Source organism: Mobula birostris, chromosome 5 (assembly GCF_030028105.1).
Source record: "Mobula birostris isolate sMobBir1 chromosome 5, sMobBir1.hap1, whole genome shotgun sequence".
Lineage (NCBI taxonomy): Eukaryota > Metazoa > Chordata > Chondrichthyes > Myliobatiformes > Myliobatidae > Mobula > Mobula birostris.
In genome coordinates, this window is record NC_092374.1 from 59,467,189 (window position 1) to 59,490,305 (window position 23,117).

The following is a 23,117-nucleotide window of genomic DNA, read 5'->3' on the forward strand; positions in this document are numbered from 1 at the left end:
TCGCAGATGTTCCACCCCCAGAGTTTTCACAGCTTTTCCTGCAGCATACTGGTTAGGTCCTTGATACCTTCTTTTTCAGCCAGTGAGCTGGTTTTAAACCTCTTGTTGAGCGCCTTTAATTCGCCTCTCAAGCGATGAATCTCTGTTTCCCTCCTATTCGGTTGCTGCAGTAACATGGGCTGGCTTCTCCGCTCCATTGGGCCAAATCGTTCCTTAGCTAGATTGTACGCTATGGCTGTGAGTGAGTCGATCTTTCTGTGTACTGGACCTGCTGAGGCAACTTCCAGGATACCGTCTAGATCATCATTGAACTGCATCCAGGCGACATTGTCTGATGATCTACGCCATTTGATCCTGTCTTTCCTTGACGAATGGATTGGGGGAGCTGAAGAGGAACTCACTTGGTCTGTTGTTTGGTGTTGAGGTGACTCAAGTGCGGAGAGATCTTCGGCTCTCTGGAGTGCTTCCTGGCTGGAATTCTCCTTCGTCTCACCGTCACTAAGTCTGTGTGCTGCACTTGGATCACCATTGATCCACATCTAGACCTGCTCTGGTGTATCTTGAGCCCTCTGATGTTTTTGCAGACTTTCCCGCAATGACACCCTACCGGGAATTCCTCTCCGGTCAGTGTTATTTGCTTTGGCTTTCTCGTAGTCATGTTTCCTGTCCTGGCCGTTTCTGGTATGACCGTCCCGTTGAGTCTCTCATCCTCCCCCCCTCTCGGGAGACTCTGGGGGTATTGCTCTTCATGTTCAATTGTAGCTTGAGTGGTGCCCTCTTGCAAGTGCTGCCCACAAGATTGCTAGCCTTGTGAGTCTGTTCCAGTCTTTCCTGGAGGTCAGCTGTCTCTCCAGCGTCACCGACCTTCCTCAGTTGCCATCCAGTCTTTCCTGGAAGCCACTGGTACAAACCAGAGATTACTTGTTACATACACCTGTTATGGCGCATTCTCCAGATACCTTATAAGGTAACTGTAGCCTTCAGCCAAGGGCAGATGTCATCAGGTTGTGTCCCAACCTTCACAGAGTGTTTCGACCCTTAACCATTGATATGTTCGTGGCCTAAGATAGAAGGAGATGAGTTATACAGCTCTCGTTACATGCACGTGCAGTTCAACTCTTTGAGCGATTATGCAGGATATTTGAAGTTAATAACCCATCTCCTTCTACCTTAGGCCATGAATCTATCAATCACCCCTGCTGTTGACCACTTCTGGAGGTCCAAGATGCCGACTTCTACAAAGAAGGGATCTGTATGCTGCACGACCTCTGGACTAAGTGTGTAAATGTAGGAGGGGACTGTGTTGAAAAATAAATGTGCTAGGTTTTCTAAAATTGACTCCTTCTACCTTAGGCCAAGAACTTATCAATCACCCCTCGTATTTCCGGTTTTCTAGCATCTTCTTCATTGGAACTCTGTATTGCTTCATCAGAAACTCAATCAGGTTAATCAAAAGTGATCTGGCTCTAATAAATCTATGATGCCTTTAATTTATTTATCTATGTCTTTTCAAGCGCCAATTAATTATGTTCCATGGTAATATATTTCTCTGGCACTAATGTTAATTGAATAGCATGCAGTCACCAAGCTAATTTCTCATTACATTTAGTTTCTTGGCCCCCTTCACCATGTACACAGCTGAAGAACATTGGAAGACTGTGATTAATGTTCCTCCAGGAACTTAAAATGGATCTCATATGGACCTATTATCGAGATACACAGTAGAACCAGGGCTTCCGAGTCCATGCTAACACAAACCGTGGGGTGACATGGTAGTGTAGCAGTCAGAACGTCACTTTACAGCGCCAGTAACCAGGGTTCAATTCCTGCCACTGTCTGTAAGGAATTTGTATGCCCTCCCTTTGACCGCATGGATTTCTCTGGGTGTTCTTGATTCCTCCCACAAACAAAAACGTACTGGTTAGTAGGTTAATTGGTCATTGTAAATTGTCCCGTGATTAGGTTAGTGTTAAATACAGTAAGTGGGTTGTTGGGCAGCATGACTCATTGAGCTGATGGGCCATTATATGCTGTATATCTAAATAAAATAAAAATACACACAAGAAAATACAAGTTTTGTGCCACCAGGTTTTCTAGCTTGCCCCATCATAAGAACATTATAACACCAAAGAATTTAAGGTTGCTGACCACCTCTGATTTCTCCAGATGAGAACTGGCTCATGGATCCCCATTTCCCTCTCCCTGAAGTTAATAATCAGCTCCTTGGTCTTGCAGACATTGAATGAGAGGTTGTTGTTGTGGCACCTCTCAGACAGATTTTTAATCTCCCTCCTTCCAAAAAACCACCACCCTCTGAGAGAAGAAATTTCTGCACACCTCAGTTTTAATTGACTGTCTTCTCCCTCCCCCCTTTAGATTACAATACCCCCATGTTCCTGACACTCCCATTCGTGAAGACACCTCACACAACTCGCTCTTTCATGTTTGTATAAGACCACCTCTCATCTTTCTGAACCCCAAGTAATACAAAACAAACTGTCAAACCTCTCTTGATAGGGCATCACCACCCCGCCAGCCCTCCCCCTCATTTACATCACCTCACTTTATTCTCTCCACATGTTGAACGTTGTTGGCTCCCGTGCTTTAACTAATTTTATCCAACCCCACTTATCGATCACCTTCTATTCACCCTGACACTGGCAGCAAACCTCTCTGTGATGAAGTTTGATGCAAAGCACCCCCGCCATCATTCTGTGACAACGACGCCGGCTCTTGCAGCTGAAGCAAGAGCGAAAGCTCTGCCGCAGCCGCCCCGGGTTGACGGGACCGACTGCTGCCCGTTCAGCACGGCAGTGAAGGTGAAGTTGTGACGTAACGAGTTGTGGTAGCCAATGGGCTCGCACGCATTTAGCGCCAGCAATCCAAATCACTTTCCTCCCCAATTCCTGCCTTGCGGTTACTTCACCGTGTTGGCCTCAATTTGGACTGATCCCCCGTTGCTGCCCTGACAGCGTCTCACAGCCTGATATGGGATTGAAGCAGCAGCTCCCAGAGACTTGGCGAGCAGACATCAACATCTGTCCTTGACAGAAACGTAGCGTGAACCCGAGTTCCTTCATTGGCGGCTGATAAATGGTTCTTAAAACATTAAATGCATACAGGCTTTTCATTTTTTTTCGGGCAACTCCTTAGAAAAAGCAGGACTTGCTCGGAAAACTAACACTGGCAGACTTAATCCATATTTGACCCTGCCCCCATTCCCACTCTCTCCTCTGACAACAGCAATAACTGTTCTGGGTCGCGTGGAATAGTCTTGCTAAATCAAGCAACCGAATTTCAAGGAACATATACATCTTTGCGATCATGGCTAGCTAAAATGACTTCACAAGAGCGGTGGGCAAGGATGGCGAGGGAAGCAAACTTTGCGTGAAAGAGATGAGTGTAGTCATTTTTTCCAAAGCACAGCATTCGGTCTGCCTCCGCACTCACCAATAGCTTCACATAGCAGCCTTTCTTGGTAGGTGTATCCCTGTGAATCTGAAATTCGTTATACTCCCCCCAATCCGCCCCCCTCCCTTAGCTCTTTTTCTCCTCCCCCTGGAATACCAACGCTGCTGAAGCTGCAACAAAACGTCTCGCCGCTCTACACACGCTATATTATATGAGGACATTGCTGGGTGACCCACAGTTTAAAGAAAGTTGAAGAACTCATTCCATGCACAATCTTCACAGTGGAACTTAACTCTGCGCCATGACGTTTTATTTCTTCTTAATACTACACGGTAAATACTGATGCATTTATACGTCCAGATAAGGTGCACCTGTTCAAGAAAGCTGAAGCAAAAATATTTTCATCCAGAGGTAAGAAGTAAGCATTTATTTCGATGCATTTTGAATTTACGCTCTCTTTTTATCTATTTACATGCACGAAGTCCTGCAGTTTGCAACCGTCGTCCAGGGGAGTAACGGGTCGTGCAATTTCGAGAGAGATATGTGTGGCTATGAAACAGAGCCCCTCTTTGGACCCTGGATGGTGAACTTACAAGGTATATACTGCGCGAAAGCAAATGCTGATTGTTTAATTTCCATGCAAATGCTGTGCAGAAACTCTGCAGGTCGAACAGCATCTGGAGGTGGGGGTTGGGGGAGGAATTGTCGACGTTTTTTTTTGGGGGGGCGACTGTGCATCAGCTCGCCACATTCCGTACAATCCTATTATGAAATTTTGAACTTCAGAAATAAATAAAGCGTGAGGTTAAGACGGCAAGATATGCGTTAGAGATACCAGAGCACGCTCGGATCATAAATTGCTACAATAATGAAGAGTATTGAGAACTGTTGTTACCCTGAAGAGTTAAACTTTTCAAAGCTCTGTCTGTCCAATCTAGTGCTATTCTGAGATACCATTTTGTAGAAAGTACATGTTAGCCACGGGTGTTTTTTGCAGTAGCACAGCACGAACATCCTGTAAGAGAGACATTTACAGAACAGCTTCAGGTACAGATTTTGCAGGTATAACTGAGCGCCTTCCGTACACACCACACCCGTGAACTTCCGTATTTATAGACACAGACAAGGAATTGCATTTGAGTGCGCCCGCTACCATGGTAACTGTATTTTTGGAACGTTGATGGACTTCGCAAATTCTCAACCTTGTTTTCAATCCCATGTGATCTCGTACCAGTGTGAACCCTTCCACCCTTAAAACTCTCCGCGATCTCCAGTTCTGACATTTAATTATCCCGATTTCAGTTACCCAGTGCTGATAGCTACGCCTTCAACGGTCAAAGCCCTAAAGCCTTGGGAACTGTTCACCTCCACCTCTCCTGCCTCTTCAATCTTCTCCTTCATCTTTCTGGAATCTTTTGAGCGTCTAGTCTGATATTCTATGACATGGTGTAAGATTGTATTTGATCATTGTCCCCGAGACGCACCTAAAGAGGTTTGGCTGCATTAAAATACTTTTAAAGTAGAAGAATATTTCCTGCGAGGTTCTCGTCGCTGTTGCTAGGTATGCGGTATTGGAAAGCAGTTTCCTGAAGATGAGAAACGTCACCACTAGTGTTGGGTCTGATTTTTGAAAATCCAAAGAGCTGCAGATGTTGAAAATGTGAAATAAGAGCAGACAAATCTGGAAATACTCAGCAGGTCAGGCAGCATCCACCAGAAGGCTTCGGCTGAAGACCTTTCCCCCTTAACCAGTTCAGATGAAGGGTCTTTAAAGTGAAACAATTACTTCTGGTTTTTTTTCTTCGCAAACACTGCCTGTCCTGCTGAGTGGTTCCAGCATTTTCTGTTTCTATTTTACATATCCTAGTGCATTGCCAACTTCTTGGAGTGAGACAGATATTTCAAAGATTGCTACAAATCCAGCCTTCTTTACGCAGACAGTTGTATACAGTAATCCAGATACTTCCACCTTATCTCATGTCGGTGTTTTCAACGGGTATACTGCACCTTAACTAAAAAAAATAATAAATTAAGTTTTTTAAGACTTGCAGACCTTTGGGTTAGCACAGAAAAACGCCTCAGCCAGATTTATTCATAAGATTGCCCACTCCTAAAACCACCCCCCTGCCCCTCACCCTAGGAGCCGAGTTATTTACCTGGCCATTTCATGGATAGTTTAGGGTCAACTACTTTGCTATAGACATGGAGTTGTAGTAAGGCCAGATCAGAAATAGGTATCTAGGAATTTCTCCCCATCATACATCAGCGAACTAGATAAGCTTTTATAATAGTTCAGTAATTTGTGGTTACTATTGCTAATCCTGGCATTTTATTCTTGAATTGATTCATTATACAAATTCCGCAGCTGTCATTGTGGGATTTGAAGTCATAGCTCTGGCTCATGTGTGCACAGTAACGTGATCATTATGTGTCATACCTCCAACCACCTCAGAAACAACTGTGAAATGTTGTTTGTCTCAGTCATGGACTGATCTAACATAGCAGGAGGCCATTTGGCCCATTGTACCTATACCATTTCTTTGTAAGAGCTTTCTATGGTTCCACGACCTTGTTCCTTTTCCTTGCCCCTAATTTTTTTCCAGGTCCTTTTTGAAAGCTATTGAATCTGAATTCACTGCCCTGTCAGGCAGGATCAAGCTTGTTACTTTGGAAAAGCTAGCAATACAAGAGACCATTCTTACCCATACTAGCCAAAAATAGATTTGACTAATCCCACTTGCCATTCCTGGATCCATGTTTGTAAATGGTGACTCTCTAAGGATCATCTGATTGCTTTTAAAATATTTTTTGAATGTTTAAATTATGTTTTTAATGTTCCCCTGTTCTTTGCCCCATTACTTTTAATTCATGTCAACTTAATCAACTTTCTTCAATTTCTTCTTCTATTGAAACCCCCACGACAACTTTGAACCATATTGCCAAATCTCTGCTTAGTTTTTCTTGCCCTGTGGCACAATAAGTGAAACTTCAGAACTTTGAAACAACTTGACAACAGGTTTTTGTGACTTCTATGAACTATATTTGTTACATTTGACAATGTTTGCTTGTGCAAACTCTCTGAAGTGATGGATGAAAAACGCATGCTGGAGCTGAAAACTCTTTGAAGCATGGATAGGCTGAAGCATTTGTCCCTGAGTACAATGACTTACATGAAATTCCAATTAGACACCAAGGAAACATCAAAGACAGAGCAAACTGATCATGTAAAAGAGTAGATTGTAACAATACTGGGTAATATTTAAAGAATGTCGGTATGTTTTACAAATTTAAGATCCCTGAAACATTTCAAAGCTAATGAGGTATTATTTTTGAGGGGCAGCCTCTGTTAAGACACAGGAGTATGTGCAGAGCAAGATTCCACAAATAACATTGATTCAGTTGAGTAGACAATGTGCTTTGCGATAAGACATTAATACCTGCCAGGAGACTAGAGAGAACAGAATGTCTCCTGCTCTTCAGACAGAGTTTGTGGGATCTTTCAAATTCATAAGAGAGGCAGATGAGTTTTCAGTGTAACAGCACAGCACTTCTTCAGTGCCGTAGATGCGAGCATGTCACCACCGGGTGGAAGGTATTCTCCACACGCACATGTAAGACAGACAAAGTGGTTATTGCTGACAGACTCGACAAAGGTGGAAAGAAATTTTTAAAAATATTGAAGGGAGATTTCCTCTGGTCTGTGACTGGAAAAACTCACTGATTTCTAGAGGGAGACTAGAGAAAAGGAAACTAATTGTATTTTGGGTCTGCCTGCATTGTCCAGATCCAAGGATTGTGTGAAACTTCTCTCCTAAGTCTTTCTTTACCAGCATCCATAGTAAGTGTAGGGTCCACATTCATGTGTAAATGAAACATTCCTCAGAGATCAAACCATCTCAATTTAATACCACATTAAAATGTTGGCCCTCAAACAGCTGGTCTGTCACAGGGAGTGCCAGTACAGAATGGTGCCTGGCCCCTGAATTAATCATTGAACACTTTAAAGACATTATGCATGTATGTGTTTATTATGTGTCTTTGGTGTGCCCCTACAAAATCAGATGTTTAAATTCTTGAGGATAACCCTCTTTGATGACGTAGAACCTTCTCAATACTAAAGTTTGACATAAGTTTATTATCAAAGTATGTATATGTCTCTATATAATACCTTGAGATTCATTTTCTGGCAGGTATTTACAGGAAATTAAAGAACAAAAATGTACTGGTTGGTAGGCTAATTGGCATTGTAAATTGTCCTGTGGTTAGGCTAGGATTAAATCCAAGGATTCCTGGGCAGTGAGGTGTGGCTTGAATGGTCAGAAGGGCCTATTCCGTGCTGCATTTCAATAAAAATACAAAAAATACAATACATTTATGAAAAACTATGCATAAACAAAGACAGACAACAATGTTCAGAAGGCGGCAAATTGTGCAAGTAATAAATAAAAGAAAGTAAATAAATAATACTGAGAACATGCATTGTAGGGTCCTTGAAAGTGAGTCTGTAGGTTATGGAGACAGCTAATTGTTGAGGTGAGAGAAGTTATCCACTCTGGTTCAGGAGCCTGATGGGTGCAGGCTACTAACAGTTTATGAACCTGGCAGTGTGGTACATCCTGCCCAATAGTAGGAATGAAATAAGAGCCTGGCCTGGATGATGTGGGGGTGTGGGGTGGGGGTGGTATTGGTCTTTGATGAAGGATGATACTTTCTCATGGTAGCACTCCTTTTAAATGTGCTCAGTGATGGGGTAGGCATTTCCTCTGATGGACTGGCTGTATCCACGAATTTTGTAGACTTTTCCAAACCTGGTCATATTTCCATACCAGGCCATGATGCAACCAGTTAGGATATTCTCCACTGTGCATCTATAGAAGTTTGTCAAAGTTTTAGATGTCATTCCAAATCTATGCAATCTTCGAAGAAAGTAGAGGCAATGTCTTGCCTTCTTTGTAATGACAGTTCCTCTGACATGGTAACACCAAGGAATTTCAAGTTACTGAACCTTTCCAACTCCAACTCCTAATAAGGCCAGTGATGATGTGGGGATGGAACTGGACTCTCTCACGGTGGTGTCTGAAAAGAGGGTGCTGTCCAAGTTGCATGCCACCTTGGTCAATGTCTCCCATCCACTACATAATGTACTGGGTGGGCACAGGAGTACATTCAGCCAGAGACTCATTCCTCCGAGATGCAGCACAGAGCATCATAGGAAGTCATTCCTGCCTGTGGCCATCAAACTTTACAACTCCTCCCTTGGAGGGCCAGACACCCTGAGCCAATAGGCTGGTCCTGGACTTATTTCATAATTTACTGGCATAATTTACATATTACTATTTAACTATTTATTGCTATTTTTCTATTACGATGCTATTACTAGCTATTATTTCCATGACTATTACTATTTACTAATAGTAGTATTACTATTACTATTTATTAATAATCGTGCAACTGTAACAAAAACCAATTTCCCCCGGGATCAATAAAGTATGACTATGACTATACTATGACTATAAATATGGCATTGGAGTTGTACTTAGTCACACAATCATAGGTGTAGAGTGAGGACTAAGCACACAGCCTTGTGGTGCACCTGTGCTGATGATAATCGTGGAGGAGATGTGCCATCTGTACAGACTAAGGTCTGCAAGTGAGGAGATCAGGACTCCAGTTGCACAGATAGGTATCAAGGCCTAGGTCTTGGAGCTTAGCAATTAGTTTCAAGGGGATGAAAGCGTTGAATGCTGAGCTATAGTCAATGAAGAGCACCCTCATGTACACTAGGAATGTCGGCCTAGACCGCACATTGGAATCTATAGAAAAGGACATTTCAAAAATGAGCTAAGATTGACTCATTTTTGGTGTGTTAGTCACTTTATGTTTACATGAGCTGAAGTCTTTCATGAATAATGACCTACTGAGGCAAGTAGCCTTGTTACTTAATATCCTTTGCTCTGCTGGGATATTAGTCACTCACAAGTGCGCATAGTGTTGAGACAGTCTGCAAACAACAATGGGAGTGCAGAGACATCTGTATGCTTTGCAAGGTCTTGTACAAGGTATGAGATGAGATGTCCGTATGTGTGCAGGAGGTTTGACACTACGCTACTGCCAATGCCAAACACTATGAGATGGATTCCTCAGAAAGGCCCTGTACTCCTACAACCCGTTGTTGGATCAGGATGTAACTATGGAGACCTTCTGTTGTTGGCCTCACTGATTTTCTCAACACAAGGAGGCAATTTAACTGCATCCTGTGAATCTCATTTTCACAAGGGGGCACTGGGAACAGACCCAAATGCAAGACACAGACACTGAAGTACAAGGAACAGGACTTGACTAGAGTAGGGACATGACAGAATTCAGGCAAGGAGCAGGGACAAGAACGCAGAGTTGGGCTAGGGAAAGCGGGACCAGGACTAAGAACCATGGACTAGGAGACAGGGCTTGGACTCTGAGCCAGAGACTGGACAAGGACCCAGAACCTGAGTCTTGCCTTGGGCTCGGACCCCAGAACCAGGCAAGGACATGACATGGCTTGAGGCTTGGGTCTTGAGCTTGGCTTGGGATCCTCAAGGCTTGGGTTCTTGGAGCTTGGATTGGGGTCTTCGAGGCTTGGGGTCTCAGGTCTTGAGGGCTTGGGATCCTCGAGGCTTGGGGTCTCGGGTCTTGAGCTTGGCTTGGGGTCTCGGGTCTTGAGCTTGGCTTGGGGTCTTTGAGGCTTGGGGTCTCGGGTCTTGAGCTTGGGCTTGGGATCCTCGAGGCTTGGGGTCTCGGGTCTTGAGCTTGGCTTGGGGTCTCGGGTCTTGAGCTTGGCTTGGGGTCTCGGGTCTTGAGCTTGGGCTTGGGATCCTCGAGGCTTGGGGTCTCGGGTCTTGAGCTTGGGCTTGGGATCCTCGAGGCTTGGGGTCTCGGGTCTTGAGCTTGGCTTGGGATTCTTGAAGCTTGGGGTCTTGGAGCTTTGCTGAGGGATCTTCGAGGCTGGGGTTCTTGGAGCTTGGCTGCGGGATCTTCGAGGCTTGGGTTCTTGGAGCTCAGAGACAGACTGGGAACCGAGCATCAACATAGAGCCGGGACTATCCTTCGACAAGCCCGGACTCAACTTCATCTCCAGACTAAGGTGGGACAGGTCTCTCCGTCGGGTAACAGCAGAACAGCCGGACTTACCCAACAGAGGCAAGGCCAAGACAAGTCCACCCCACAGGGCAATGGCAAAACAGCTCGGCTTATCCCACAGAGGAGAGGACAAGACAAGACAGATCCCCCTGCAGGGCAACGGCAAAACAGCCTGGCTTACCCCACAGAGGCAAGGACAAGAAGAGACAAACACCAAAGAACGACAGACAGTTCCATCTCTGCCCCAGGGAAGCTCCGTGTCTCAGTTCGGCCAGCAACCTCAGCTGGCTACAGAAACAGCTGGATCCCTACCTAGCTTGGAGTGGCTGGCAGCCACTTAGCTGGCCCAGGAAACAGCCAAATCCACACCACAAAGACTACTCCAATGAGTGGCAACAAGGCTCCATAAAGCAGTTGTCCTCCAACCAGGTTTAGAGATCACAAATAGTTTCACTAGCCTTCCATCAGCAGGTTGCTCCAAGGGAGACTGACAAGACAAACCAGCAGCCCACACTCACTCCCAAGGCTACTTATATTGCAAGCCCAAAGATGGGAATCAGGTACCTATGATTAATTCAAACAAGGGACAGCTGGAAGACCCAGAGTCCCTAGTTCACGGACTGGACTGTGAACCGGAATGCGGACTTCACGGACCAGACCATGACACTCATCTCCTAGTCCTGAGATGCTGGCATGGCAGTGTGAGTAGGAACACCAGAGCAGAAAGGAAGTCCCAGGAGATCAGCAGTTTCTGAGATACTCAAATAACACAGTCTGTCACCAACAATCATTTAGATCAGTCACCTAGATCACATTTCTTCCCCATCCTGATGTTTGGTCTGAGCATCAACTGGATTTCTTGACCATGCCTGCATGTTGCCACACGACTGGCTGATTAGATATTTGCATTAATAAGCATGTGTACCTAATGAAGTGGCCACTGAGTGAATCTAATGCATGAAGTCCTTTTGTCTGCAGTTCATTAGCTCCTGGATCTCCTAGTCACAGATCAGTGCAGGTTCCTTCTGGTAGAGAAGCCGAGAGCCTCTTTGTAGTTGCCAATTCTGTTGGACTTCTGGGCAGTCCAGGTGCAGTGAACATAATGCAGCTCTGTTGGTTACCATTGGTCAGTTTGACTTTGAGAGGGTGCTTTGCAGGATTCTTCACCACTGAATCTCTTGTGTTCCTGTGGGCACTGCAGACAGGAGAAGCAGGATGTTAGTTATGGCGAGGGTATGTTCTAAGGATTTTGCCAAGCATGCCAATAGAGTTACAGCTCCACTTTCCATAGGCTTGCATCTTTCCTAACCCTGGAATGTAGTTATTCTGGAGGATCAGATTGCCCTCTTGTAGGATGTGGGACTGTTTTTCTTTAGCTCTGAGTGGGAAAGCCTCAGGGTTGGCCCATGTGTTCTAATGACTGCCGCTCACTGTTCCATGTTAGAATGTGTCTTTCTCTTGTTATCAATATATTGCACCAATCAGGAGGGAGAGTCCAAATTATGTAAAAGAAAAAAAAATCCTCTTACAAGTTACTTTGGAGGTTCACCTGAAAGTACTGATTATGCACAGGAGTAACCAAATCCCTGCATCAGAGCCATAAGTGTTTAACCACATCCCTCCTTTTTCTGATGACTTCCATCTTGCTGAACGAGCCCAGACCTCCACTTACCATATCCTTTCCTGCTGCAATCAGCATACTGCCGGTGTGAATAGTGGTGTGCAGATCGCCCTGACAATTCTTGTGAGGATGCGAAATACCCTTCTGTGTTGCCACATTGTGCAGTGATGTTCACTCCTTCTGTGGCCTCCTCCTGCCAGGCTCTTCCTATGGTTTGTCTCCTGGCTTCTAGCCCAGACAACCTTACCCTTGGCCTGTATCTTACTGAGTGGGATTTGTGTGCCCTCTGTGATAATAGGACTCCGCCAGCCACTGTTTCCTCTAAGCTGCACGGGTGTACGGTTGTGCAGTAACTGAAATGCTTCCCTGCAACTGGAACTTTCTTTTATATAAACAGCACACACAAAATGCTGGTAGAACAGAGCAGGCCAGGCAGTATCTATAGTCGACGTTTCGGGCTGAGACCCTTCGTCAGGACTAACTGAAAGAAGAGCTAGTAAGAGATTTCAAAGTGGGAGGGGAGGGGGAGATTGGAGAAGACAGGAGGGGGAGGGATGGAGCCAAGAGCTGGAAAGTTGATTGGCTAAAGGGAAACAAAGCTGGAGACATGGGAGAAAGAAAGGGGTAGGGGAGGACCAGAGTAAGATGGAGAGCAGGCAAGGAGTGATTGTGAGAGGGAAAGAGAGAGAGAGAGAGAGAAAAGGGGAGGGGGAATAATGAATGAATAAATAAATAAAATAAGGGATGGGGTAAGAAGGGGAAGAGGGGCATTAGCAGAAGTTAGAGAAATCAATGTTCATGCCATCAGGTTGGAGGCTACCCAGACGGAATATAAGGTGTTGTTCCTCCAACCTGAGTGTGGCTTCATCTTGACAGTAGAGGAGGCCTTGGATTGACATATCAGAATGGGAATGGGATGTGGAATTAAAATGTGTGGCCACTGGGAGATCCTGCTTCCTCTGGCAGACAGGGCGTAGGTGTTCAGCGAAAATTATTTCCTTTTAATGTATTAAGACTATGCTGATCTTCTCTTTGCTAACCATATTACAATCCATATTAAATTGAAGTAATTGACACAAGCATCTGTTGGGGGGAAGGTGCGGGCAGGCAGTGGGGTTATTAGGCAAATTGCTTTAAACTGATAGAGGAGTTGAGGTGTTTTATTGGGTAGATGCGTGAAAAGGGAAAAAACAAAACCAGGATCCATTAACACTAGAAGGTCACTGATATCCTGTTCCATGCTGTATAGTGAAATCAATCAATCAATCAATCATTTTGGATCTCCCCCTCCCCCTCCCACTTTCAAATCTCTTACTAACTCTTCCTTCAGTTAGTCCTGACGAAGGGTCTCGGCCTGAAACGTCAACTGTACCTCTTCCTAGAGATGCTGCCTGGCCTGCTGCGTTCACCAGCAACTTTGATGTGTGTTGCTTGAATCAATCAATCCAACTGGGGATTCAGGGAAAGTGTTTTGAGAAAAGTGGTGAGAAAGGGAAACTGGCTCTCGCAGTGAGTGAAGAACTAAGATGTATTTAAAGGGGGAGGTAGATAAAAAGCAACAAGGAATTCTGGTCTTGTTGCATTTTTCACATTGTCCTGAACCGCTTTACATTTGTGAAGTCCATTTACTGTTTAACCAAGGAAACCCAGCTGCTAATTTGCGCATAGCAAGCTTTCACCAGCAACAATGTAAGAACCTACATTGGAAAAGATTTGGCCAGAGCACTGGGAGGGACTCCCCTCCCCTTCTCTTGAACTGGATCCAATGGGATCTCTCTCAATTACATGACAGAGCAGACATGGTCTCTTGTTTTATTATTATGTGCGGAAGATGACAGCTGCAATGGCACAGGACTCCCTCAGTGCTAACGATTCACAAATGAACCTTGAACTAGCTATAGGAGTGTTATTAAATGAGCTAAAGCTTCCACAAAATATACACACACGGCACAAAAGAGTACAAGTCTAAGGAAATAAGGAGTGGGAGGCTGGAACTTACAGAGCAGTGTAGGCCAGCTAGGCTGAATGGATATTTCCCTGTAGTATATGTACTGGTTTATGTTTCACAGATGGGAGAACAATAATGAGAGAAAGTAAATGGAGAAGTAAAGGTAGGAATAACTAAGTAACATACCTAACTGTGAGGCACTCACCCCCACCCCCCCCCCCACGAACTTCCCCCATTGATTTATTTTTCCTAAGGCATATGAATTTTTAAAATTAAATGTTTATGTCTGGAACCGGCTTGCTTCAGTTGGGGAAGTAGGGAAGCTGAGCCAAGGCGGGGGAGGGACAGGATTACCCATAAAGCAACAACTGTGCCTAACATTGGCACCAGCCTTCATTTCCTCTAAGACCACACGGGATCCACAAGTGTTTTTATTTTCCGACTCCACTGTGCAGCATCAAGCTGAAAGGAAGCATGCCGTCTATCGTACTGCGGGCCTCTCTCCCTCCAGGAAAGTAGAAGCAATAGACTGTGCACTAGCCCACCACCAGCTTCTTAGGGATGATTAGGAAATGACTGCATATTGTCATTAAATAATGTCATTCTCATGGCCATCAGTAATTAAGGTAAGAAGCAAGTTAATTGACTCAGGAAGCTGATGGTCCACACCATAACTTTGCACCCTTCAGTAAAGCTCACAATACTGCGGTGGAATATCAGCCCTAGCCCTTTGTTCTCCAGTGTCTGGAGCAGGAAAACCCACAACCTTCAGACATGGAGGAGACAGAGAGTAAGTGGTGATGGGGGTGCTCCTGCTTTGTTGTCAGGGAGAAAACTTCTGAGGATTCCAAACCAAGTGAAAACAAAGTCAATGATTGGGGGTTAGGGTGCTGCTGAAGAAATCTTTGTTGTTTTTGTATATGAGTGGATGGCATGCACTGCAGACAGGGTGAACCAGTTCTGCAGAGAATGGTAGGATGGAATTCAAGTCGAAAGGTATTCTTTACTTCGGGTGGTGCTGATATTCTTACTTGTGAGCTAGATGCCTGGTGTTATGTTATCCGCCTACATCATCCAATTCTGCCATAGACTGTCCCAAGCCCAGCTGTGATAGAAGGAGGATTGGGCATGGGACTAGCAATTCCATCCCATAAAAACCCAGAGCTACAGAAACAACAAACAGAAGTTCCAAAGACCTCATCCCTTGGAGAGGAAGGATAAGTTGTGTGGTGAAAGCCAACACCAAGAAGATGGGCTACACCTAGGGACAACTTGAAATTCTGGCCCAGGACAGAAGATTCTGGTGAGTTGCTGTTGGCAGCCTGGGCTCCATTAGGGTTGATGAGCTTAAGATATGTACATTGTCCATAGTTTGAGAAAAAGCATCATACAGGACTACACGGATGACTTGCCCATGGAAGTGCCGGGTGCTTTACGACTGGTATATTTGCAATGTATCTGCCTTGTGCTTGTGAAGCACTCCACTGTTCAATGATGGTCAGATACTAGACAGACAAAGGCCAATGTAGTTCTTGCCTTGGTTGGTGACCTGCTGTTATGTTGTTGTGTTGTGTCATTTTATATGTACTTTCCTTTGGGCATAAAGTAATCAAAATGATGGAAAATCTGTGGTACATTTAAAAGGAATGTTTCATAATGGTATAACTCATATCCTTTAAACCTTCCAATCTATTCTCAGATTTAATTGCATTGCATCATGGCCATTTATATATAATTTAATTTTTAATAGGCCATTTGAGGTTTGGCACTCTAAAGATTTTTCTGAGATCATGTGCAGATCCTAGGGAAGAAATTTGAAGTGTTTGTCTACTTTAACAGGCTATAAGAGCAAGAACAGAATGACAAGATCGATCATGATAAACACTGTGTCCATTTCTTTTTTGCTGCTTCACTATTATTGGAATTTCTTCTGTTATGTGCTATTGGGCGGTGTAAATTTGTTTCTCCATTGGTGGGAGCTGTGATACACATTTTTCAATGTTTTATTAACAATTAAATCTAACGTTTTGAAAAAACAATTGTAACAGCTTGCCAAAATCACAGTTTAATACAATGAACACACATCAAAGTTGCTGGTGAACGCAGCAGGCCAGGCAGCATCTCTAGGAAGAGGTACAGTCGACGTTTCGGGCCAAGACCAGCAACTTTGATGTGTGTTGCTTGAATTTCCAGCATCTGCAGAATTCATCGTGTTTAATACAATGGCTGGGTTTTACAATACTACTGTCGACTTTTTGGGCTGAGACCCTCAGCAGTACTGCTGAAGGGTCTTGGCCTGAGATGTCAACTATACATTTCCCTCCATGGATGTTGAGTTCTGCCAGCATTTTGTGTGTGTTGCTCCAAATTCCCAGCATTTCCAGCACTTCCAATCTCTTGTGCCTTTGCTTACAATACTACCAATGGTGAAATCGTCAATGTTGGCCATTGGTATTGTGTGCAACTGACATTTCTGGGTGTATGTGACTAAACATGTATATCTTGGAATCACTGTTGATGATTCACCCTCATGCTTTGCTTTTGTCTTTCATAATCTTATCCACTGGAACTGAAGGGAAACAGTGAATTGACAAAAATGTCAGATATCCATACACTGTGTCCCTGCTAAAATGCTCTGCAAATCTGTACTTTGCATGATGACAAAGTGAGTTTTTGGTGACCCATCTAACTTAGCAAATTTTGTGATCCCACTTAAAATATTTTTAGGCATATCCCTTGGATATTCCTAATTCTGATGAATTTTTAATACAATAAAAATAAATGTTTTACTGAATTTTATCAGGTTTATTTTGGATTCATTTTCATCTTTTACTTTGACTTGGATGTCTGTTTCAACTTTTATTATATGTTAGTTAAAAACGTCCAATATTTTGGCTCAAAGAAAGCCCTTTTCTTCCCGGCTTGGAGAATTCCTTAATATGATTGGCTGTTGAGCCAGCTTGATGACATCACTGTTACTGACTGCAGCCGATCTCCTAGAACTGACGACAGAACGGAGGAAATGCTGCTCAGATTTGATAAATCTGTGGATAGATTCCTTCAGGTCAGCAGAAATCATTGCTCTTGCTGATGACAGCAAGTTCCAGGTCTTTATTCTGTGATCTCTGAGCAGAAGTTGGTAATGTGGTTTCTTTCAAGTTATCCCAGGGATAAGCTGCCTTCAGATGTCTACTGGCTCTTGTACCTAAAATCCAAACAAAATGAAAATTAAAGCAAAACCCAAAGATAGTGGAAATCTGAAATAGAAAATAAACACAGAAAACACTGGAAATACTCAATAGATCAGGCAGCATCTGTGATAAGAGAAACAAAGTTAATATTTTGGAAAAGAGATGGAAAAAAAGGTTATTTAAAGTTTCAGGGAGGTTAGGGAGAAAAGTGGATTGAAGCAAGATAGAGTCATGGTCTTAGCCAGCTCGAGTTATTCCCTTTGTCCTACTCATTCCTTTTCCCACTTCATCTGAAATTTAGAATGGCTGTTTTGTGTCTCCCTTCCTGATCTTTGACAGACGGTCTCTAACCTGAAATGTTAGTCCTGTTTTTCTTTTCCTACTGACTGTTTTCAGCTTTTTCTCTTTTTACTCCCACCTCAGGAGTCATTCATCCTTTGTGCAACTTATCCCTTCAGTGTTTGGAGTCTCACCCCAGCTATGGAAATGTCACCTACTAATTAATTAATATCTTGCTTTCCAAATGATATGGAATAGTCAGCTTTTTCTGAAACATTACAGCTCAACCTTTCAGTGAGTCATAGATACAACATGGCACTATAATAACAAACAACAGGAATTCTGCAGATGCTGGAAATTCAAGCAACGCACATCAAAGTTGCTGGTGAACGCAGCAGGCCAGGCAGCATCTGTAGGAAGAGGTGCAGTCGACGTTTCAGGCCGAGACCCTTCGTCAGGACACTCTTCCTTCAGTTAGTCCTGACGAAGGGTCTCGGCCTGAAACGTCGACTGTACCTCTTCCTAGAGATGCTGCCTGGCCTGCTGCGTTCACCAGCAACTTTGATGTGCGTTACTATAATAACAAACCAGGTTTGATTTGTTCTTGGTTTTTTTTGTAGTTTTTCTTGAATCCACAAATGCTGGGTCTTAGAACTCAAGTGACTAGTTATAAAGTATGAGCTGGCTGGGACTTAGCATGGAAGGCATGTCGGGCGACAGGTATGAATGAAACACAATGGCCTTAAGCCTGCTGGCAATGTACAGTCTCTGGAAAATAAAATTGAAGAGTTCAGCAAGATCGCAGTTCCAGAGGGACATAAGGGACTGCTGAGTACTTTGCTTCATGGAAACGTGGTCCACAATCTGAGTCTTTTAAAGGTAGAGGATGTGGTGTATGCTTTATGATTAACTCATCGTGGTGCACAGCTGTGGCAGTTATGTCTCAGTCCTGCTCACCTGACCTGGAACATCTTGCAGTTAAGTGTCATCCATTTTATCTGCAGAGGGAGTTTTCCACCGTCATCCTGGTAGCAGTGTACATTCCACCTCAGGCCAACATCAGGCAGTCACTGGAGGAACTGAGCACCATGATCAGCAGTCACGAAACAGCACACCCTGGTGCCTTCCCTATCATTGTAGGGGATTTCAAACAGGCCAGCTTGAAGAAGTCTCTGAACAACTACTACCAACATATCACCTGTGGAACAGAGGAGTCAACACATTTGACCACTGTTGTACCACCAACAAGAACACTTACCATGCCATCCCATCTCCCCACTTTGGAAAGTCCAATCACCTGGCTGTACTTCTACTCCCAGTGTACAGGCAAAGACTAAAGACCGCAGCACTGGTAATGAGGACCAAAAAGGTATAGTCGAGGAAGGTGGAAGAGTGCTTTGAATCAGTGGACGGAACAACATTCAGGGATACATCTTTGAATCTGAATATGCCAAGTTGTCACCAACTTCATCAACACGTGGATGAGTGTGTGCCTTTTGAGAACACACTGGACATATCCAAACCAAAAGCTGTGGAAGAGCCAGGAGATTCATAGTCTGCTGAGGGCTAGGTTGGTTGCATTCAAACTGGTGATCCAGAACTATACAGGAAGTCCAGGTATGACCTACAGAAGGCCATTTTAAGAGCAAAAAAACCATTCCAATTGAAGTTAGAGATGAAATCAGATACACGTCAGCCCTGGCAGGGTTTGTAGGCTGTTACTTCCTACAAGGTGAAACCTAACATCATAAATGGCTGTGATGCTTCGCTCCCAGACGAGCTCAATACCTTTTATGCATGCTTTGAAAGGCCGAGTAAAACTGCACCTATGAGAATCCATGCAGCATTTGGTGACTCTGGGTTTCCTGTCTTGGAGGCCAATGTCAGAACTTCTTTCGAGAGGGTGAAACCTTGCAAGGCATCAGGTCCTGATGGTGTAGCTGGGTAGCATTGAAAACCTGTGCCTACCAACTGGTGCAATGGTATTAGGTTTGCTGACTGTGAAGTTCAAAACTCAAACAAAGGCTTTATACACTATCAGATATACTGTAAATAGCCATGAGTATTTGCGCTGATGGGAAATGATACTGTTGCTACCCAACTTTCAAAGACTAGTTTGCTTCCCTGTTTTTATTCTCTACGGTGTTTACCTGCCAATACCCACTATTTGAGCAGTGGGTCCCTTCTTCCTACCAAGGAGAAGATACTTCCAGCCAATAAAGTAGTTTAAAACTCAGTTTTTTAATTTACAGTGATACACATTTAAATCCACACAATACGCTTAAAACACAGTTAAAACCCACAGAGGATTTCTATCTTAAACATTTCCTAATTTACAAATTATTTCTAAAACACAAATAATTTCCATGAAGCACAAAGCATTTCTAAAAAAAATTAAGGATTTCTAAACAAAGATACAATTCCGATAAGCTACCAAAGATGCAGACAAACAAATTGTCTGTCACTGAAATAAAAGCTAGAGGAATGGATTCTAGTTCTTCCATGTTTGTTGATGCTTTTTACTCTATTCCTAATAAACCTGAAGTGCTCTCTATGTTCAAACCCTTTCCAGCCATTGAGTGACTTCACAGCATGTGATATTTCCTCAGACCCTTTTAACATAAATGGTCTGAAGCCATTTTTGGAGATGTAGATCCTAGCTAGCTATAATTAATGCTGTAAAGCTAACCTCTGCATGCATAAAACTCTCCAACTATAAACACATCAGTTATAGATATGCTAATTCATATTATATATCTGGTTCTGCAAGCTACCTTGAACTAAACAATTTAAGAGTCAGCTTGTCTGTTTGAAACAATCCAAATTAAACAACCTATTGACTTATCTTGAGCAAAAATAAAACAAGTCCAGTGACTCTTTTGAGACAGAGCATCTTCAAAATATAGAGCCTATTTGCAAAGCTGTTCTATAAGAGTGTTTTTTTTACCTCAAGCTGCTTTCCATTTACATTTAAAGAACCAAAGACTGACTTCATTTATGACCTGAATTTAAACAAAGCAATATAGATGAAAGTTTATTTACAACTGTTTGTGACCTTTCAAATTGCAACTGCTATTATAAAGAAGTCAGTTTAGCAAACATGAGATTGAAGTAAATATCTATCACACTGGCAGGAGTGTTCAAGGATACAGTATTTTCAATTCCTCAATGCTGAGGGCAGAGGTTCCCACCTGCTTCATAATGCTGACAATCATCCCAGAACCCAAGAAGAGCAGGGTGAGCTGTCTCAATGACTATTGCCCAGTTGCACTCCCATCTCTGTAATGAAGTGCTCTGAGAGGTTGGTTATGGCCAGAATCAACTCATACCTAAGCAAAGACCTAGGCCTGCTGCAATTTCCCTATCACCACAATAGGTCTACAGTGGATGCAATCTTACTGGCTCTCCACTTGGCCTTGGATCACCTGAATAATAGCAATACTTATGTCAGGCTGTTGTTTATTGACAGCTCAGCATTCAGCAGCATTATATCCTCAGTACAAATCACCAAGCTTCAAAACCTGGGCCACTGTACCTCCCTCTGCAACTATATCCTTGACATTCTCACCAGGAGACCACAATCAGTACGGATTGCAAAATCGCCTCCTTGCTGACTATCAACACTGGCGCACTTCAAGGATGTGTGTTTAGCCCACTGCTCTACTCTCTCTACACCCACGACTGTGTGGCTTTACAAATCTATGAATTTGCTGATGACATAACTATTGTTGGCAGAATTTCATATGGTGATAAGGAGGCGTACAAGAGTGAGATAGATCAGCTGGTTGATCGATGACGTAACAACAACCTTGCACTCAGTGTCAGTAAGAGCAAGGGATTGCTTGTGGACATCATGAAGGTGAGGTCGAGGGAACACACACGAGTCCTCATCGAGGGATCAGTTGTGCAAAGGGTGAGCAGTTCCTGGGTGTCAACATCTCTGAAGTTCTATCCTGGGCCCCAAAATATTGATGCAATTACAAAGAAGGCAAAACAGTGGCTAGGAGTTTGAGAAGACTTGATATGACATGAAAGACTCTTGCAAATTTCTACCAATGTACGGTGGACAGACTTCTAACTGGTTGCATCGCCATCGGGTATGGAGGGGCTACTCCACAGGATTGGAAAAAGCTGCAGAAAGTTGCAAACTCAGCCTGTTGCAAACGGACATGAGCCTCTCCAGCATCCAGGACACCTTCAAAAGGTGATGCCTCAAAAAAGCAACATCAATCATTAAGGACTCCCATCATCCAGGACATGCCTTCCATACCTCCTTCCTGATGGTAACAATGAGAAAGGAGTCTGAAGATACACTCAATGTTTCAGCTTCTTCCCATCCACCATCAGATTTCTGAATGGACAATGAACACTACCTCAGTATTTTATTCCCTCTCTTTTTGCATTACTTATTGAATTTAATGTTTTAAAATATATTTCTTATTATAATTTATCATTCTTTTAGTTTTATGTATAACAATGTACTGCTACCGCAAAACATATTTCACAATATACGCCAGTAATATTAAACCTGATTCTGATTACAGGGGCATATAAAGTCAAGTCATTGTCATTTAACTATATACATCTATATAAGGTATATAATCATATAATGTAGTCATATATAGAAACAAGGCAAATTTTCTTTGAACCAGAGTGTAAAACATAGTAGTACACATAACAGATATAGCATGCAACAATTTATGAAGGTAAGGATAAAATCTACAGATGAATCACACATAAATAACAAACTAAAGTGCATTAATATTAAATATTGTAAGGTAAGGAATAGGTTAAACAGTGACACTTTGAATACAATGTGACAGGGAGTTTAGATCTAATGGCCTGGGGGAAAAGCTGTTTCTTATTCTAACCATTCTTGTTTTAATGCACCACAGTCTCCTGCCTGATGGTGGAAAGTCAAAGAGGATGCTGGATGGATGGGTGGGATCCTTAATAACACTAAGGGTCCTGCGTATGCAGCACTCCTGGTAAATGTCCCTGATGGATAGTAGAGAGACCCCTATGATCCTCTCAGCTGTTCTCACAGACGTTTGTAGGACTTCTGGTCTGATGTTCGACTGCTCCCATGCCAGATGGAGATGCAACTTGTCAGGATGCTCTCAATGGTGCTCCTGTAAAATACAGTTAAGATGGGATGAGGAGGTGGGGGGAGTCCTTGCTTACCCCAATCTTCTTAGGAAGTGGAGGCCCTGCTGCGTCTTCTTGTTCAGGGATGTGATATTAAGGGACTAGATGAGGACATCCGTGATTCGAACTCTCAGGAACTTGGCGCACTTAACTCTCTCTGTGGAGGAGCCATGTATTCACAGTGGGGGATGGTTTGTCTGCACTCCCTGAAATCCACAATGATTTTCTTGGTCTTCGTCATGTTCAGGCTTAGGTTGTTCTTCTCACACCAATCTACCAGCCTCTCCACTTCCTCTCTAGACACCATCTCGCATCGTCCTTAATAAGGCCAACTACTGTGGTGTCATCCGCAAATTCGATGACACGGTTTGAGCTGGATCCTGCGACAAAGTCACCCATCGGC

The 23,117-nt window shown here is 43.5% G+C and overlaps 1 protein-coding gene across 2 annotated transcripts in view; it reads left to right on the top strand.

Moving 5' to 3' along the window:
- Positions 1 to 3,617: 3,617 nt before the first annotated feature.
- mamdc2a (MAM domain containing 2a) overlaps positions 3,618 to 23,117 on the top strand; it is a 114,253-nt gene continuing 94,753 nt past the window's right edge. For both annotated transcript variants that reach the window (XM_072258105.1, XM_072258106.1), the window contains exons 1-2: positions 3,618 to 3,743; positions 3,894 to 4,007. In XM_072258105.1, coding sequence (XP_072114206.1) covers positions 3,713 to 3,743; positions 3,894 to 4,007 — 145 coding nt within the window. In that variant the 5' untranslated portion in view covers positions 3,618 to 3,712. The remainder of the gene's footprint in view (positions 3,744 to 3,893; positions 4,008 to 23,117) is intronic.